The 19,858-nt window shown below is 41.9% G+C and overlaps 1 protein-coding gene across 3 annotated transcripts; it reads left to right on the top strand.

Moving 5' to 3' along the window:
• Positions 1-3,690: 3,690 nt before the first annotated feature.
• LOC110520675 (uncharacterized) lies at positions 3,691-19,580 on the top strand. Of its 3 annotated transcripts, none has more exons than XM_036975369.2 (14): positions 3,691-4,153; positions 4,246-4,302; positions 7,658-7,784; positions 10,310-10,399; positions 10,518-10,705; positions 11,215-11,248; positions 11,778-11,883; positions 13,941-14,055; positions 14,651-14,700; positions 16,468-16,658; positions 18,409-18,559; positions 18,647-18,691; positions 18,794-18,821; positions 19,026-19,580. In XM_036975369.2, the coding sequence occupies exons 1-14, from the start codon at positions 4,102-4,104 to the stop codon at positions 19,169-19,171; spliced, it is 1,380 nt and encodes a 459-aa protein (XP_036831264.1). In that variant the 5' UTR covers positions 3,691-4,101; the 3' UTR covers positions 19,172-19,580. The 3 variants fall into 3 exon arrangements, 2 of the variants coding, with proteins under 2 accessions (XP_036831264.1, XP_036831265.1); XM_036975370.2 differs by having other exon boundaries at positions 18,412-18,559; XR_016494892.1 differs by lacking the exon at positions 14,651-14,700 and having other exon boundaries at positions 18,412-18,559.
• The last annotated feature ends 278 nt before the right edge of the window (positions 19,581-19,858 follow it).

The following is a 19,858-nucleotide window of genomic DNA, read 5'->3' on the forward strand; positions in this document are numbered from 1 at the left end:
TGTGTCATGCAAAGTAGATGTCCTAACCGACTTTCCAAAACTATAGTTTGTTAACAAGAAATGTGTGGAGTGGTGGACTACAACCTAAGTGTATGTAAACTTCCTGTATACCAGGAGCTGTGCCTGGCCCGCCACGTCTGTCAGTAGCTTATATAGGTCTATACTTGATACAACTCTTTCTGAAATCTATTTAAAATATCTAATTGTCATAAAGATAGGGGTTTAACATGCATGACAAAATTACTCCACTGTTACTGTGAAAATCATTCAGGTTATATTTCCATTTCCAGAATGACAAATCTGTCGTTCTGCCCCTGAACAGGCAGTTAACCCACTGTTCCTAGGCCGTCATTGAAAATAAGAATTTGTTCTTAACTGACTTGCCTAGTTAAATAAAGGTAAAAAAAATATATATATATATATATTTTTTTAAATATATAATATTATTGTATCTCATGGTGAGCAACAAGCATGATGTGAGTGAAGAGTGAGTGAACAGCAGACACAGATTGAACCTTCATATAGAGCAGAGGTACTGACCAAAATAACCTTTTAGATCCTTCAAAATATTTGTTTATGTTTTTGTCTGCTGAATGAATGCGCCAGAGTTCCTTCCACCGTGCCACAGCATTAAATGTGATATTTTCAACCTTGCTTAGAGAAAGGTAAAGTACTATTTCATAGAGAAAGGTAAAGTATTACTTCATAGAGAAAGGTAAAGTATTACTTCATAGAGAAAGGTAAAGTACTACTTCATAGAGAAAGGTAAAGTACTACTTCATAGAGAAAGGTAAAGTACTATTTCATAGAGAAAGGTAAAGTACTATTTCATAGAGAAAGGTAAAGTACTACTTCATAGAGAAAGGTAAAGTACTATTTCATAGAGAAAGGTAAAGTACTATTTCATAGAGAAAGGTAAAGTACTATTTCATAGAGAAAGGTAAAGTACTACTTCATGCAGGTACAGTAGATATAAAGGTAACTTCTTGCATGTCCTATCAAGGCTTTTCAGGGCAACAGTTATTCAACAAAGATCAAAATCTAATTTTATTTGCGCCAAATACAACAGGTAACCTCACTGTGAAATGCTGACTTATTTTGTTTATTCTATTTCACCATTATTTAACCAGGTGGCCAGTTAAGAACAAGTTCTCATTTACAACTGCGTCCTTTCCAAGATAAAGCAAAGCAGTGCGACAAAAAAACAACAACACAGAGTTACAGATGGAATAAACAAAAGTAAAGTCAATAACAAAATAGAAAAAGTCTATATATAGTGCGTGCAAATGGAGTAAGGAGGTAAGGCAATAAATAGGCCGTATTAGCGAAGTAATTGCAATTTAGCAATTAACACTGGAGTTATAGATGAGCAGATGATGGTGTGTAAGTAGAGATACTGGTGTGGAAAATAGCAGAAAAAAGTAAATAAAAACTATATGGGGATGTGGTAGGTAGATTGGGTGGGCTATTTACAGATGGGCTATGTACAGCTGCAGCGATAGGTAAGCTGCTCAGATAGCTGATGTTTAAAGTTAGTGAGGGAAATATAAGTCTCCAACTTCAGCGATTTTTGCAATTTGTTCGCGTCACTGGCAGCAGAGAACTGGAAGGAAAGGCAGTCAAAGGAAGTGTTGGCTTTGAGGATGACCAGTGAAATATACCTGCTGGAGTGCGTGCTACGGGTGGGTGCTGCTATGGTGACCAGTGAGCTGAGATAAGGCAGGGCTTTACCTAGCAAAGACTTATAGATGACCTGGAGACAGTGAGTTTCGCGACAAATATGTAGCGAGGCCAGCCGATGAGAGTGTACAGGTCGCAGTGGTGGGTGGTATATGGTGACAAAACGGATGGCACTGTGATAGACTGCATCCACTTTGCTGAGTAGAGTGTTGGAGGCTATTTTGTAAATGACATCGCCGAAGTCAAGGATCAGTAGGATGATCAGTTTTACGAGGGTATGTTTGGCAGCAGGAGTGACGGATGCTTTGTTGCGAAATAGGATGCCGATTCTAGATTTAATTTTGGTTTGGAGATGCTTAATATGAGTCTGGAAGTCAGAACGGTCCAGAGTAGTGATGCTAGTCGGGAGGGCGGGTGAGGGCAGCGATTGGTTGAAGAGCGTGCATTTAGTTTTACTAGCGTTTAAGAGCAGTTGGAGACCACGGAAGGAGTGTTGTATGGCATTGAAGCTAGTTTGGAGGTTTGTTAACACAGTGTCCAAAGAAGGGCCAGATGTAAACAGAATGGTGTCGTCTGCGTAGAGGTGGATCAAGCAATCACCCGCAGCAAGAGTGACATCATTGATGAAAAGGGTCGGCCCGAGAATTGAACCCTGTGGTACCACCATAGAGATTGCCAGAGGTCCAGACAACAGGACCTCCGATTTGACACACTGAACTCTATCTGAGAAGTCGTTGGTGAACGAGGCGAGGCAGTCATTTGAGAAACCAAGGCTGTTGAGTCTGCCGATAAGAATACGGTGATCGATCGAGTCGAAAGCCTTAGCATGGTATTTTAACTGACAACCAACTCACCATGTTAATCTCCACCTTGGACATGAGGGTGGCAACACATTGATGCCAACCCAATCTTCTGCAAAGTGGAAAATCAATCATGAGCACAGGTCATGGTCTTCTTCTTTGGTATAACGGCATTCGCAAGAATTATATGTGCATTCCGCCACCTACTGTACAGGTGGATAATAAAGATCCGAAAAGGGAAAAATGCTGAAAAATATAATAATAGATTCCATAAACTATCAATAACGAAATGTTAATTAAACTAAATAATCCTGCGTTTCGGATGCAGATATGATGTCCAGCTTCTTAGAAACATGTACAGTACAATTAATAACTGTGGCTATAAATGCTACAAAATCCACCTTCTTCACAATAAGTGGATCCAGATCACTTGATTGACGTATAACATTTGCAACTTGTTGTGTTGTATCCGCCACCATGTCTTCTTCAAAACTGTTGCCACTCCAACACCTCCACATAGGAGAATTGCTGTACAGCCCTGATCCTTGACATGCAACCTCTTTCACTCTAACAGGGCACTCTGGGAATTCAGGAATATGATCCCGACCACAGTTGAAACATTTTACATTCACTGACTCTAAAATAACACATTCCTACCGTCTGCAAAGACTTGGCACATGGACAAATTATTACACTTCTTTGCATTAGATCAGGTTTTGCACAAATGCTCTTACAGCATATCTTATATATCCCAACTTTACAGAGGGTGATAAATACACATTAAACATCAATAATACAGATCAACTTGGATCCTTTTCCCCATTCTCCTTACGGGTCAAGTCACGTGCATTAACTACTCCTGGAATTTCTTACCTAAGATATTGATTATCAATGTCCATCGGGACGGCAGCGATAACACCTTTTTACCGGTGCCCTGCTCTGAAAATCTAAGCTGTCCACTTCATGCGTCGATAATTTCGACGCAATAATTTATATTATTGGACTTCACTGTAGTTACTTCACTCATCTTTCTCGCTAACTGTACTCGAAGTGCTTTCAACTTCAAACGACACTTCTGCTTCCCTCCTTCCTCCCACTACCCCGCATTGGCACGTTTCAACCAGCGCGTCAAGGTTTGACAATAAGAATGTAAAGTGTTTTGTCGCCACCAGCTGTACCTATAAAAGAGAAAAAGGACAACCATTCGATTAATGAATAGGTTCCGGTTGCAGGTCCCGCTTGCAGGTTCCGGTGGTAGATGGCGCCAAAGCGCTGCGCTGGAGTTGAAGACGGACAGCCGCGCGCGCGTGGTCGCCTTAACAACGCAGTCGACGCAGATGGTAACTGACGTAACGCTTAGTTCGCTAGCGCGTCAAGTCAGTCAGTCAGTCAGTCAGCTATAGCCAAGATTTAAAATACATATATATTTTTTTTAAATGATTTGTAGCCTAAACGTTTGTGTTGAAAGTGAGCTGTAGTTTCGTTTTTTGCCTGCCAAAAACGTTTTAATTCTTTGTTTTACTGCTGCACCTTGCTTAATAAAGGTGTATGTAATGCTAGCTAGCTAACAGCTTGCTAACTGTTAACCGTTTGACCGTCCCTGTTTGTGAGACCTATTGAAATGGATGACCATGATTCCCTGGGCAGTATGGACAGCTTACTTCTTCAGCTAGGTATGTTTTCAACTTTGACCTTTATTCCACTATACCCTAACCATAGCTAGAGTTCAATGGCTAACTGGTTGCTTTTCTTTGCTGATTTATAGCTCTGCAAACCAGGGACATCGCTCAGAAGAGGGATCAGATCAATCAACAGATTCAAAGTAAGTGATGGTGTCGCCTCACAGACGGCAGCTAGCGATATGGGGTGACTGGCTATCTCATGGTGACAGATTCAAGCCCCGCTCCAGCTGTTAACAGCTACATTGGTGTCAGAAGTGGGATAACGTTAGTCCATCGCTTTTATGTGAATTCTGCTCCACAGGGGACCATGGTACTTTTCAGTATGTGCTATAATGCCCCGGGGGGTGGTTGAATTCTGGGGGGAAAGTCAATGATATAATCTCTGTATTTATAGACCAAATATTGTCATTACATCCAATAGTGATTTTGCTTTGTGATTACTGAATTGCACTTGACAGAATGCCAATAGAGATGTGGTTGGCAGGAACCACAGCTGCCAAGTAAAAGTATTGAATGAAGGTGGTTTCCACCTCATCAGTTACCATTGCAGCAATGGCTGCTCACATTTTAGGAAATTGTCCTTATGGAACTGTCCACGGCAAGGATTCACAGGGCCAGGGTGTCCACCCTGGACACCTGGGAAAAAAGCAGAGAACATTTCAGAACTTTTATCCAACAGACCTGTACATCCATGAACGGATCTCTATCATTTGTAACTATTTCTGATGTATGTATTGTGATGTATTGTTTAATAGATGTACTATGTAAGGTATATTTATGTATCTGTTTTTATTTCACAAGAGATTTTAAATATATTCAGATTTCGGAGTGCGGGGTGGTAGTTTTTTAAATATTCATACAATGGGGTCCCAAATTATTGACCCCCTTGAAAAATATGAGCAATAATGACTGTAGAATAAATCATTAAAATACTGAGCTACAGTTGAAGTCGGAAGTTTACATACATCTTAGCCAAATACATTTAAACTCAGTGTTTCACAATTCCTGACATTTAATCCTAGTAAAAAATTCCCTTTCTTAGGTCAGTTAGGATCACCACTTTATTTTAAGAATGTGGAATGTCAGAATAATAGTAGAGATAATTATTTCTTTCAGCTTTTATTTCTTTCATCACATTCCCAGTGGGTCAGAAGTTTACATAAACTCAATTAGTATTTAGTAGCATTGCCTTTAAATTATTTAACCTGGGTCAAACGTTTCAGGTAGCCTTCCACAAGCTTCCCACAATAAGTTGGTGAATTTTGGCCCATTCCTCCTGACAGAGCTGGTGTAACTGAGTCAGGTTTGTAGGCCTTTTTGCTCTCACATGCCTTTTCAGTTCTGCCCACAAATCTTCTATAGGATTGAGGTCAGGACCTCAAGTGAGTGATGCCCACTCCAATACCTTGACTTTTTGTCCTTAAGCCATTTTGCCACAACGTTGGAAATATGCTTGGGGTCATTGTCCATTTGGGAGACCCATTTGCGACCAAGCTTGAACTTCTTGATTGATGTCTTGAGATGTTGCTTCAATATATCCACATAATTTTCCTACCTCATGATACCATCTATTTTGTGAAGTGCACCGGCCCATCCTGCAGTAAAGCACAACCACAACATGATGCTGTCACCCCCGTTCTTCACGGTTGGGATGGTGTTCTTCGGCTTGCAAGCTTCTCCCCTTTTCCTCCAAACATAATGATGGTCATTATGGCCAGAGTACGATCTTTTTTCCCCATGTGCAGTCGCAAACTGTAGTCTGTTTTTTTTATGGCGGTTTTGGAGCAATGGCTTCTTCCTTGCAGAGCGGCCTTTCAGGTTATGTCGATATAGGACTCGTTTTACTATGGATATAGATACTTTTGTACCTGTTTCCTCCAGCATCTTCCCAAGGTCCTTTGCTGTTGTTCTGGGATTTATTTGCACTTTTCGTACCAAAGTGAAATCAAATCAAATTTTATTTGTCACATACACATGGTTAGCAGATGTTAATGCGAGTGTAGCGAAATGCTTGTGCTTCTAGTTCCGACAATGCAGTAATAACCAACGAGTAATCTAACCTAACAATTTCACAACAACTACCTTATACACACAAGTGTAAAGGGATAAAGAATATGTACATAAAGATATGAATGAGTGATGGTACAGAACGGCATAGGCAAGATGCAGTAGATGGTATAGAGTACAGTATATACATATGAGATTAGTAATGTAGGGTATGTAAACATTATATTAAGTGGCATTGTTTAAAGTGGCTAGTGATACATTTTTTACATAAATTTTTCCATGATTAAAGTGGCTGGAGTTGAGTCAGTATGTTGGCAGCAGCTACTCAATGTTAGTGATGGCTGTTTAACAGTCTGATGGCCTTGAGATAGAAGCTGTTTTTCAGTCTCTCGGTCCCTGCTTTGATGCACCTGTACTGACCTCGCCTTCTGGATAATAGCGGGGTGAACAGGCAGTGGCTCGGGTGGTTGTTGTCCTTGATGATCTTTATGGCCTTCCTGGGACATCGGGTGCTGTAGGTGTCCTGGAGGGCAGGTAGTTTGCCCCCTGTGATGCATTGGGCAGACCTCACTACCTTCTGGAGAGCCTTACGGTTGTGGGCGGAGCAGTTGCCGTACCAGGCGGTGATACAGCCTGACAGGATGCTCTCGATTGTGTATCTGGTGACAAGCCAAATTTCTTCAGCCTCCTGAGGTTGAAGAGGTGCTGCTGCGCCTTCTTCACCACGCTGTCTGTGTGGGTGGACCAATTCAGTTTGTCTGTGATGTGTACGCCGAGGAACTTAAAACGTACTACCCTCTCCACTACTGTCCCGTCGATGTGGATAGGGGGGTGCTCCCCTTGGCAGCGATTACAGCCTCAAGTCTTCTTGGGTATGACGCTACAAGCTTGGCACACCTGTATTTGGGGAGTTTCTCCCATTCTTCTCTGCAGATCCTCTAAAGCTCTGTCAGGTTGGATGGGGTAGCTCTGCACAGCTATTTTCAGGTCTCTCCAGAGATGTTTGATCGGGTTCAAGTCCGGGCACTGGCTGGGCCACTCAAGGACATTGAGACTTGTCACGAAGTCACTCTTGCGTTGTCTTGGCAGTGTGCTTAAGGTCATTGTCCTGTTGGAAGGTGAACCTTCTCCCTCATTCTGAGATCCTGAGCTCTTTGGATCAGGTTTTCATCAAGGATCTATTTGTACTTTGCTCCGTTCATCTTTCCCTCAATCCTGACTAGTCTCCCTGCCACTGAAAAACATCCCCAAAGCATGATGCTGCCACCACCATGCTTCACCATAGGGATGGTTCCAGGTTTCCTTTACTCTGTACCTATGAATTGAAAAACTTGATGAAACAAAAAAGAAGTGGTACAATCCTACAGTCTCTCAGGCATTTAATAACATAATATCAAGGGCAGGCCATAGGTAACAATTTCTGTTGTGGTTGTCTTATGTTTTAGCTGTGTGGTGTTCATTAATCAGTTTATTTTATTTTCTCACCAGTCGGCAAAGCCAATGTTGCTGAGAAGAAATCCTACGTCATAGGGATCCAGAAAAACATCAGGAAGCTCGAGGAGGAATCTCATCATAAGCAGAACATTGTGAAGCATCTCAAAGGCAATACGAAAAGGTAAAGCAAAAGTTTGTTGTGTTTTTTGTAGGTGGGTCTTTATAAATAATGGGGCCATTGTGTGACATTGGAATCAACATTTCAAAATGGTTTGAAACAAAAATAGAAAGGTTTTCATGCAGTTCCACATGTGTACTTAGACTAGTGGAATGCAAGTGAATAAATGCCCATAACTATACATACTTTAAGCAGGGATCATCAAGTCAAATTCAAGGACTTTCAATGACTTTTTTAAGTACTTCATTATAATTTTCAAGGACCTCAATGTTGTACAATCAGTTGTTTAACAACTGTACATAATAATTTAGAACACCCTCCTCCTCGTCAATAGTAGGACCATTACCACTTTGAGAATAAGGATATAGAGCCCCCTCAATAGAAGGTAGGCCATTACCACTTTAAGAATAAGGATATAGAACCCCCTCAATAGAAGGTAGACCATTACCACTTTAAGAATAAAGATATAGAACCCCCTCCCCCTCAATAGAAGGTAGACCATTACTACTTTAAGAATAAGGATATAGAGCCCCCTCCCCCTCAATATAAGGTAGACCATTACCACTTTAAGAATAAGGATATAGAACCCCCTCCCCCTCAATAGAAGGTAGGCCATTACCACTTTAAGAATAAGGATATAGAGCCCCCTCAATAGAAGGTAGACCATTACCACTTTAAGAATAAGGATATAGAGCCCCCTCAATAGAAGGTAGACCATTACCACTTTAAGAATAAGGATATAGAACCCCCTCAATAGAAGGTAGACCATTACCACTTTAAGAATAAGGATATAGAACCCCCTCCCCCTCAATAGAAGGTAAAAACCTTTCAATTGAAGCAGTGGGAAACAAACGAAAGTGGCGACATTCGGGAAGTATTCAGACCCCTTGAATTTCCACATTTTGTTACGGTACAGCCTTATTCTAAAATGGATTAAATAATTGTTTCCCCTCATTAATCTGCATACAATACCAATAATGAAAAAACAAAAACAGGTTTTTAGAATTTTATGCAAATTAATAAAAATGTACAAAACGGAAATATCACATTTACATAAGTATTCAGACTCTTTACTCAGTACTTTGTTGATGCACCTTTGGCAGCGATTACAGCCTCAAGTCTTCTTGGGTATGACACTACAAGCTTGGCACACCTGTATTTGGGGAGTTTCTCCCATTCTTCTCTGCAGATCCTCTCAAGCTCTGTCAGGTTGGATGGGGAGCGTTGCTGAGCAGCCATTTTCAGGTCTCTCCAGAGATGTTCGATCGGGTTCAAGTCCAGGCTCTGGCTGGGCCACTCAAGGACATTGAGACTTGTCACAAACCCACTCTTGTGTTGTCTTGGCTGGTAGGCCATAAAAGCTCACAGAACGGGACCGCCGAGTGCTGAAGTATGTAGCGCATCTGTCTTCGGTTGCAACACTCACTACCAAGTTCCAAACTGCCTCTTGAAGCAACGTCAGCATAATAACTGTTCGTTAGGAGCTTCATGAAATGGGTTTCCGTGGACAAGCAGCCACACACAAGCCTAAGATCACCATGGGTTTCCGTGGACAAGCAGCCACACACAAGCCTAAGATCACCATGCTCGATGCCAAGTGTCGTGTGGAGTGGTGTAAAGCTCGTCGCCATTGGACTCTGGAGCAGTAGAAACGCGTACTGTGATGAATCACGCTTCACCATCTGGCAGTCCGGCGGACAAATCTGGGTTTGCCGGATGCCAGGAGAACGCTACATGCCCTAATGCATATTGTCAACTGTAAAGTTAGATGGAGGAGGAATAATGGTTTGTGGCTCTTTTTCATGGTTTGGGCTAAGTCTCTTAGTTCCAGTGGAGGGAAATCTTAATGCTACAGCATATAATTATATTCTAGACTGTGCTTCCAAATTTGTAGCAACACTTTTGGCAAGGCCCTTTCCTGTTTCAGCATGACAATTCCCCCGCACAAATCGAGGTCCATACAGAAATGGTTTGTCAAGATCAGTGTGGAATAACTTGACTTGCCTGCACAGAGCCCTGACCTCAACCCCATCGAACACCTTTAGGATGATTTGGAACGCCGACTGTTAGCCAGGCCTAACCGCCCAACATCAGTGCCCAACCTCACTAATGCTCTTTTGGCTGAATGGAATTAGATGTTCGACGAGCAGGTGTCCACATACTACTGGTCATGTAGTGTAGGTTGGTACCCTAGTTTATAGAAAGACCCATGTACAGCCAGGCCTGTAGTGTAGGTTGGTACTCTAGTTTATATAAAGATCCATGTACAACCAGGCATGTAGTGTAGTTTGGTACCCTATTATATAGAAAGACCCATTTACAGCCAGGTCTGCCCTAGCTTTGGATTGCATTCACAAAACATATCAGAGTAGGAGTGCTGATCTAGGATCAGTTTTACCCTCTACAGTAGATGATAATTAATATCATTATATAGACGGGGGGACGTGATCCTGGACAGCACTCTGAGACACTTTGTGAATGCAGGCCCTGCTGTGAATTATTGTATCATGGTACCCCCTCTCTTGCAGTCTAAAGGGAACTAACGGCCTCCTGCTGCAGTATGAGAAGACGCTGCAGGCTGAATTGGAGAGGAGACGAGACAACTGTAATCAAGACATGTAGGCCTACATTTTGTCTTGACATTTACATCATGGTCATTTACAGTGAAAAAGCACAGAATTATTAGACAACCCGTAACACTCAGCTATACTTAGGCCTCCAATGTGTCTGCTGTAGGAAAGTGTACCAGGAGAGAATAGAGCGCTACAGGAAGGTTTTCCAGCAGCACAAAGAGAGTTACTGCAAGAACCCTCTGGCCAAGCAGCTACTGATGATTCAGTCAGGAAAAGAAGAGCTGGAAAGCAGGATTAAAGCTTGTGAGGACCAGATAACAGCCAAAGAGAAGGCTCTGCAGGATCTACTAGGTAACTACTAGGACAATGATTCCTTACAGTAAACACACTTGACTCAACTTGTCAACCAGTCATCAAGCTCTGGATTTCATCTTTATTTAACTAAGCAAGTCAGTTAAGAACAAATTCTTATTTACAATGATGGCCTAGGAACAGTGGGTTAACTGCCTTGTTCAGGGGTAGAACGACAGATTTTTACCTTGTCAGCTTGGGGATTCGATCTTGCAACCTTTCGGTTACTGGCCCAATGCTCTAACCACTAGGCTACCTGCCGCCCCAAACCCCAATCAGGTGACTTTGCCGGTGTGACTTTGCCTGGCTGTACCGGAGGACTGGAGTTGGGAAACTGGATTTTTAAAAATGTATTTAACTAGGCAAGTCAGAAACACTGTACTCGGTAACCAAATGGTAACCAATATCCTCTACTAGGTAACTAACACGTTTTAGTCCACTGAATATCCTGTGTCTTTGGTTTGATGTACAGTACAAAGAAGTACAAGCTTATTTCTTTCTTCCCTCAGGTCAAACATTGTCCATCGAAAACCCATTGGAAAGGTATCCTTTTGCACAGTTAATGTCAACCGAAACTTACTGACATGCAAAACGATTATGGTTGAGCCGATAAATTATGAAATTGAATATTGTGATATTTGACATTGACAATATGTCGGGAAGTGCAAGAAGGTATATTGTGATGTTCAAACCATACTTTACTTGAACAGTTTTATTTGTTAGGCTGTATCAACACGGTAAATGAAGTCTAAATAAATTAACTAAGCCTTATTTTTTCACCACACAAAGATTATTTAATGAGAATGTGATTATAATATCGTATAAAATATTAACTATTGTAGTCTGGAATGATATAGTCATTACCAGCCCAAAATTATTATATCAGGTATTGCAATATTTGGAGTAGCATATGGTAAAAGAGCTCACCCCAGATATTTAATTTCAGAATTGGTTAGTGTTAAGTTAAGGGTCAGTTCTAGATTTTGATGAGTGGTTTTATAGGTCAGGAGTGTCCTTATTGCCTCTGAAAGTGTTTCAGATAAGGTGAGCAGTTCTCAACTTTTCTGTCCAGCATCTCTGGTCTATTGACGACAGCAGAGTCTCACAGACAGCCATCGGCTCAGACTGAGGATGACCATCAGTCTCCACTAGACATCTCCTCCCTCCATGTTTCCCAGGTATATATATCTCTCCTCCTCCCTCCATCTCTCCCAGGTATCTATCTCTCTCATCCTCCTTCTATCTCTCCCAGGTATCTATCTCTCTCCTCCTCCTATCTCTCCCAGGTATCTATCTCTCTCCTCCTCCTATCTCTCCCAGGTATCTATCTCTCTCCTCCTCCTATCTCTCCCAGGTATCTATCTCTCTCATCTTCCTCCTATCTCTCCCAGGTATCTACAGTGCCTTGCGAAAGTATTCGGCCCCCTTGAACTTTGCAACCTTTTGCCACATTTCAGGCTTCAAACATAAAGATATAAAACTGTATTTTTTTGTGAAGAATCAACAACAAGTGGGACACAATCATGAAGTGGAACGACATTTATTGGATATTTCAAACTTTTTTAACAAATCAAAAACTGAAAAATTGGGCGTGCAAAATTATTCAGCCCCTTTACTTTCAGTGCAGCAAACTCTCTCCAGAAGTTCAGTGAGGATCTCTGAATGATCCAATGTTGACCTAAATGACTAATGATGATAAATACAATCCACATGTGTAATCAAGTCTCCGTATAAATGCACCTGCACTGTGATAGTCTCAGAGGTCCGTTAAAAGCGCAGAGAGCATCATGAAGAACAAGGAACACACCAGGCAGGTCCGAGATACTGTTGTGAAGAAGTTTCAAGCCGGATTTGGATACAAAAAGATTTCCCAAGCTTTAAACATCCCAAGGAGCACTGTGCAAGCGATAATATTGAAATGGAAGGAGTATCAGACCACTGTAAATCTACCAAGACCTGGCCATCCCTCTAAACTTTCAGCTCATACAAGGAGAAGACTGACCAGAGATGCAGCCAAGAGGCCCATGATCACTCTGGATGAACTGCAGAGATCTACAGCTGAGGTGGGATACTCTGTCCATAGGACAACAATCAGTCGTATATTGCACAAATCTGGCCTTTATAGAAGAGTGGCAAGAAGAAATACATTTCTTAAGGATATCCATAAAAAGTGTTGTTTAAAGTTTGCCACAAGCCACCTGGGAGACACACCAAACATGTGGAAGAAGGTGCTCTGGTCAGATGAAAACAAAATTGAACTTTTTGGCAACAATGCAAAACGTTATGTTTGGCGTAAAAGCAACACAGCTCATCACCCTGAACACACCATCCCCACTGTCAAACATGGTGGTGGCAGCATCATGGTTTGGGCCTGCTTTTCTTCAGCAGGGACAGGGAAGATGGTTCAAATTGATGGGAAGATGGATGGAGCCAAATACAGGACCATTCTGGAAGAAAACCTGATGGAGTCTGCAAAAGACCTGAGACTGGGACGGAGATTTGTCTTCCAACAAGACAATGATCCAAAACATAAAGCAAAATCTACAATGGAATGGTTCAAAAATAAACATATCCAGGTGTTAGAATGGCCAAGTCAAAGTCCAGACCTGAATCCAATCGAGAATCTGTGGAAAGAACTGAAAACTGCTGTTCACAAATGCTCTCCATCCAACCTCACTGAGCTCGAGCTGTTTTGCAAGGAGGAATGGGAAAAAATGTCAGTCTCTCGATGTGCAAATCTGATAGAGACATACCCCAAGCGACTTACAGCTGTAATCGCAGCAAAAGGTGGCGCTACAAAGTATTAACTTAAGGGGGCTGAATAATTTTGCACGCCCAATTTTTCAGTTTTTGATTTGTTAAAAAAGTTTGAAATATCCAATAAATGTCGTTCCACTTCATGATTGTGTCCCACTTGTTGTTGATTCTTCACAAAAAAATACAGTTTTATATCTTTATGTTTGACACCTGAAATGTGGCAAAAGGTCGCAAAGTTCAAGGGGGCCTAATACTTTCGCAAGGCACTGTATCTCTCTCATCCTCCTCCCATCTCTTCCAGGTATCTATCTTTTTCCTCCCTCCATTTCTCCCAGGTAGCTATCTCCAACCTCCTATCTCTCCCAAGTCTCTCTCTCCTCCTCCCATCTCTCCAAGCCTAAGGTATCTTTAGCCTGGATGCTGGGACTCAGTTCAGTCTAGACGAGTGGTCAGTCATCTTCCTCTGGTCCTTTTGCAGGATGGCCATGAGAAACACGGAGAGGGAATTGAAGAGCATCTAGAGAAGACCGTTGCTCACCCTCCATCACATGAAGACACACACTGTGACCTGTGGTCATACCCAGAGGCAATGGGTAGGATCTTCAATGGTTAGGATCTTGAATGGTTAGGATCTTCAATGGTTGGGATATTTAATGGGTAGGATATTCAATGGTTGGGATATTCAATGGTTGGGATATTCAATGGTTAGGCTCTTCAATGGTTAGGTTCTTCAATGGTTAGGATCTTCAATGGTTAGGATCTTCAATGGTTAGGATCTTCAATGGTTAGGATCTTCAATGGGTAGGATCTTCAATGGGTAGGATCTTCAATGGTTAGGATCTTCAATGGTTAGGATCTTCAATGGTTAGGATCTTCAATGGGTAGGATCTTCAATGGGTAGGATCTTCAATGGGTAGGATCTTCAATGGTTAGGATCTTCAATGGTTAGAATCTTCAATGGGTAGGATCTTCAATGGTTAGGATCTTCAATGGTTAGGATCTTCAATGGTTAGGATCTTCAATGGTTAGGATCTTCAATGGTTAGGATCTTCAATGGGTAGGATCTTCAATGGGTAGGATCTTCAATGGGTAGGATCTTCAATGCTTCATTTCTGGGCTTTCACTTTTTGGGCCCATTTCCAGTTTAAATTGATTCTGGTGGTAAAATGTTTTAAATCCGTCCTCCAGATGGAATACACGCTTCAGACCAGGAGGAGGGAAGTTTACTAGAGGAACAGGTCTGCTCTTTATTATTAGAATATAATAATATCAGTATTCAACAACGTGGTACTGCTGTAAAATCACACTCCAAATAACATCAGCATCAGTTAGAAGAGAACATGGACACAGACCTATTCAGTGACAGGACACTGATGAAGTACTGTGCTGTAGATTCATGATTCTGTTATATACGGCATACAGTTGTGCGTCCCAAATGGCTCCCTATTCCCTTAAAGTGTACTCTGCACTACTTTTGATCAGTGCCCAAGGCTCTGGTTAAAAGTAGTGCACTATATAAGGAATAGAGTGCCATTTAGGAGGCCACGTAACGCTCTTGTTATACAGTGCATTCTGAAAGTATTCAGACCCCTTTTGTAACCTTACAGCCTTATTCTAAAATTGATTAAATTTAATGTTTTCCTCATCAATATACACACACTACCCCATAATGACAAAGCAAAAGCAGGTTTTTAGAAATGTTTTCTAATCTATTAAAAATAAAAAACAGAACCTTATTTATCGAAATTGAGCTCAGGCCCATCCTGTTTCCATTGATCATCCTTGAACTTAAATTCAATTGATTGGACATGATTTGGAAAGACATACACCTGTCTATATAAGGTCCCACAGTTGATAGTGCATGTCAGAGCAAAAACCAAGCCATGAAGTCAAAGGAATTGTCCGTAGAGCTCCGAGACAGGATTGTGTCGAAGCACAGATATGGGGAAGGGTACCAAAACACAGTGGCCTCCATCATTCTTAAAAGGAAGAAGTTTGGAACCACCAAGACTCTTCCTAGAGCTGGCCGTCCAGCCAAACTGAGCAATCAGAGGAGAAGGGCCTTGGACATGGAGCTGACCAAGAACCTAATGGTCACTCTGACAGAGCTCTAGAGTTCCTCATGGGATGAACTTTCCAGAAGGACAACCATCTCTGCAGCACTCCACCAATCAGGCCTTTATACTAGAGTGACCAGATGGAAGCCACTTCTCAGTAAAAGGCACATGACAGCCCGCTTAGAGTTAGCCAAAAGTCACCTAAAGGACTCTCAGACCATGAGAAACAACATTCTCTCATCTGATGAAACCAAGATTGAACTCTTTGGCCTGAAAGACAAGCGTCACGTTTGGAGGAAACCTGGCACCATCCCTACTGTGAAGCATGGTGGTGGCAGCATCATGCTGTGGGAATGTTTTTCAGTGGCAGGCAGACTAGTCAGGCTTGAGGGAAAGATGAACTGAGCAAAGTACAGAGAGATCCTTTATGAAAACCTGCTCCAGAGCCCTCAGGATCTCAGAATGAGGCAAAGTTTCACCTTTCAAAAGGACAACGACACTAAACACACAGCCAAGACAACGGAGGAGTGGCTTCAGGACAAGTCTCTGAGTGGCCCAGCCACAGCCCGGACTTAAAGCCAATCAAACATCTCTGGAGAGTCCTGAAAATAGCTGTGTAGCAACGCTCCCCATCCAACCTGACAGAGCTTGAGAGGATCTGCAGAGAAGAATGGGAGAAACCCCACAAATACAGGTGTGCCAAGCTTGTAACGTCATACTCAAGAAGACTTGTGATATTTCGGTTTTTAATTGTTTTATAAATTCGCAAACATGAAAAAAAAAACAGTTTTTTGCTTTGTCATTATGGGGTATTGTGTGTAGATTGATGAGAGGGGAAAACGATTGAATCTATTTTAGAATAAGGCTGTAACGTAACAAAAAATTGAAGGGGTCTGAATACTTTCCGAATGTAAATATGCTATGTAACATCTGTTTGACTCTTTATAGAAGGAGTGTCTGAACACCTCCAGTACAGTGGGGATGGAGGAGGTGAAGGAGAGGGGGATTGAGGGAGGAGAAGAACAGCCTACACCCCTCATTACTGAGGCGGAGGAGAATGAAGGGATGGGAGCAGCATTCTCTCCTCAGACTCCTGCTAGAATGAAAGCTGTGTCCAGCACCCCAACCTTTTCCCTGAAGTAAGACATGCATAGTTAAAAGATGTTAACCTAGGCTGGGTCTGAGATGGCACCCAGGGCCCAGGTCAAAAGTAGTGCACCCTGGGCTCTGGTGAAATGTAGTACACTACAGTCATGGCCAAAAGTTTTGAGAATGACACAAATATACATTTTTGAGTCTGCTGCCTCAGTTTGTATGATGGCAAGTTGCATATATTCCAGAATGTTATGAAGAGTGATCAGATGAATTGCAATTAATTGCAAAATCCCTCTTTGCCATGTAAATGAACTGAATCCCCAAAAAACATTTCCACTGCATTTCAGCCCTGCCACAAAAGGACCAGCTGACACCATGTCAGTGTTTCTCTCCTTAACACAGGTGTGAGTGTTGACGAGGACAAGGCTGGAGATCACTCTGTCATGCTGATTGAGTTAGAATAACAAACTGGAAGCTTCAAAAGAAGGGTGGTGCTTGGAATCATTGTTCTTCCTCTGTCAACCATGGTTACCTGCAAGGAAACACGTGCAGTCATTATTGCTTTGCACAAAAAGGGCTTCACAGGCAAGGATATTGCTGCCAGTAAGATTGCACCTAAATCAACCATTCATCAAGAACTTCTAGGAAAGCGGTTCAATTGTTGTGAAGAAGGCTTCAGGGCGCCCAAGAAAGTCCAGCCAGCGCCAGAACCGTCTCCTAAAGTTGATTCAGCTGCGGGATCGGGGCACCACCAGTACAGAGCTTGCTCAGGAATGGCAACAGGCAGGTGTGAGTGCATATGGAAGCACAGTGAGGTGAAGACTTTTGGAGGATGGCCTGGTGTCAAGAAGGGCTGTAAAGAAGCCACTTCTCTCCAGGAAAAACATCAGGGACAGACTGATATTCTGCAAAGGGTACAGGGATTGGACTGCTGAGGACTGGAGTAAAGTCATTTTCTCTGATGAATCCCCTTTCTGATTGTTTGGGGCATCTGGAAAAAAGCTTGGTGAGCACTACCATCAGTCCTGTGTCATGCCAACAGTAAAGCATCCTGAGACCATTCATGTGTGGGGTTGCTTCTCAGCAAAGGGAGTGGGCTTACTCACAATTTTGCCTAAGAACACAGCCGTGAATAAAGAATGGTACCAACACATCCTCCAAGAGCAACTTCTCCCAACCATCCAAGAACGGTTTGGTTACGAACAATGCCTTTTCCAGCATGATGGAGCACCTTGCCATAAGGCAAAAGTGATAACTAAGTGGCTCGGGGAACAAAACATTGATATTTTGGGTCCATGGCCAGGAAACTCCCCAGACCTTAATCCCATTGAGAACTTGTGGTCAATCCTCAAGAGGCGGGTGGACAAACAAAACCCCACAAATTCTGACAAACTCCAAGCACTGATTATGCAAGAATGGGCTGCCATCAGTCAGGATGTGGCCCAGAAGTTAATTGACAGCATGCCAGGGCAGATTGCAGTGGTCTTGAAAAAGAAGGGTCAACACTGCAAATATTGACTCTTTGCATCAACTTCATGTAATTGTCAATAAAAGCCTTTGACACTTATGAAATGCTTGTAATTATACTTCAGTATTCCATAGTAACATCTGACAAAGATATCTAAAGACACTGAAGCAGCAAACTTTGTGAAAATTAATATTTGTGTCATTCTCAAAACGTTTGGACACGACTGTACGGAGGGGAAAGGGTGCCATTTGAGATGCAGACCTCCCAGTTGTATATAAATGCTTACTTACTTATGTATATGAATGAGTCTTATATAATATCTCCAGCAGTAGCCACAGTGGGTCACCTAGTCAGCTAGACGGATCCACAGTGAAATCCCCAGGCTTCCTGTTCTCCATGAGCTCAGCTCCTAGCCCCACCACCCCCGACTTCTCTGGCTTCCACTGTGGCTTTGAACTGGGCTCAGGCCAGGAGGAAGTGAGGGAACATCAAAAACACTTTTTACAATGATGACCCATCCATCAATAACTTTATATTAAACTCTAATATTGTGTTTTGTTGTAGGAGCCTCCTTTCCCCTTCAGCAGCTCATATTTCAGCAGTGAAAAGGTACCATTATATGTTCTGTTATATGTTATTCTCTGTCGTGTCAGTATCAGACATAATGTGGAACTTGGCTAATTTATTACCTTTTTATTTTTGTCATCTTAGAAACCGTCAGGATCCAGATCGCCATCAGGTGGGAAATTCTGTCTGCTATTAATCAATTATACTTTTCAAATGTGATTATTTTTTAGTTGCAGTGCTGATCTAGGATCAGTTTTGCCTTTAAAATGAAAATTAATGGACAGGGGGAAACTGATCCTTTATCGGAGACATTTTATAAATACAGACCCTGATGTGATTCTTCCTCTGTGTAATAGCAATATGTATGTTGTTGAAGGCTTCCTGTTTGCCCGGCCAGAGTCGGAGAAGTCAGAAGATGGATTTGAGTTCCCCTTCAGCTCTAAGAGTCCTGGTCAACCGTCAACCAGCAGAGAGAAGGGATCAGGGGCTGGGGACTCCTTCCCTTTCTCCTTTAACTTCTAGCACGTCTTACTGTAAAACTTAATGTATGCTTCAAATGGCACTCTATTCCCTATATTGTGCACTACTTTTGCCCAGGGCCATGTAGTGTTCTAGGGCAGTAGGGCGCCATTTGGATGCATCCTGAGATTCTTCCACGTTACTGTACATGAGTTCCATTTCCTGTTTGGTTATTTCTAGAAATATGTAGAGGACTTCAACATAACTCTTTGTTGTTATGCACTGTAGATCTGTTTTAGCCGTTGTTAATATTTACTCTAGTAATTAGTTGAATCAACTGAAAATTACTACCTTATAAGATAAAGTACCATCTAGACTTAAACTTCGCTGTTTGTTCATAAATCATTTATAATTATTTAAAACTTAATTGTATTGACATTTAACTAAATAAAATCAGATAATTTGTGTTAAACTCTTGAAAGTTTTTATTTGACATTGTTGCCATCTGTATCAAAATGAATCACAATGATATTAAGTCACATTTCTAATTTGGGGACTATCACTATCCTAAACACGTCTTTTACAGACTGACTTGCCGAAGCAACAAATATACAAGAATACTACCAGAATGGTAATTCTCATGCTCAGTGTTCTGATTATACTGTAGGTGTCAGTGATCTGGCACACACACTGAATAACAGGTCAAATAAGATCACAAAACATACATTTGTGTCAAGTTGGCTGGATGTC

This window comes from Oncorhynchus mykiss, chromosome 3 (assembly GCF_057628025.1).
Source record: "Oncorhynchus mykiss isolate SJ-2025 chromosome 3, ASM5762802v1, whole genome shotgun sequence".
NCBI classification, from domain to species: Eukaryota; Metazoa; Chordata; class Actinopteri; order Salmoniformes; family Salmonidae; genus Oncorhynchus; species Oncorhynchus mykiss.

Bases quoted from the DNA above. Each gene is read 5' to 3' on its own strand.
- LOC110520675 (XM_036975369.2), top strand. From the start codon at position 4,102: ATGGATGACCATGATTCCCTGGGCAGTATGGACAGCTTACTTCTTCAG. The intron at 7,785-10,309 runs GTAAAGCAAAAG...CCTCTCTTGCAG, and splicing joins CTCAAAGGCAATACGAAAAG to TCTAAAGGGAACTAACGGCC. The intron at 18,692-18,793 runs GTACCATTATAT...TTGTCATCTTAG, and splicing joins CATATTTCAGCAGTGAAAAG to AAACCGTCAGGATCCAGATC.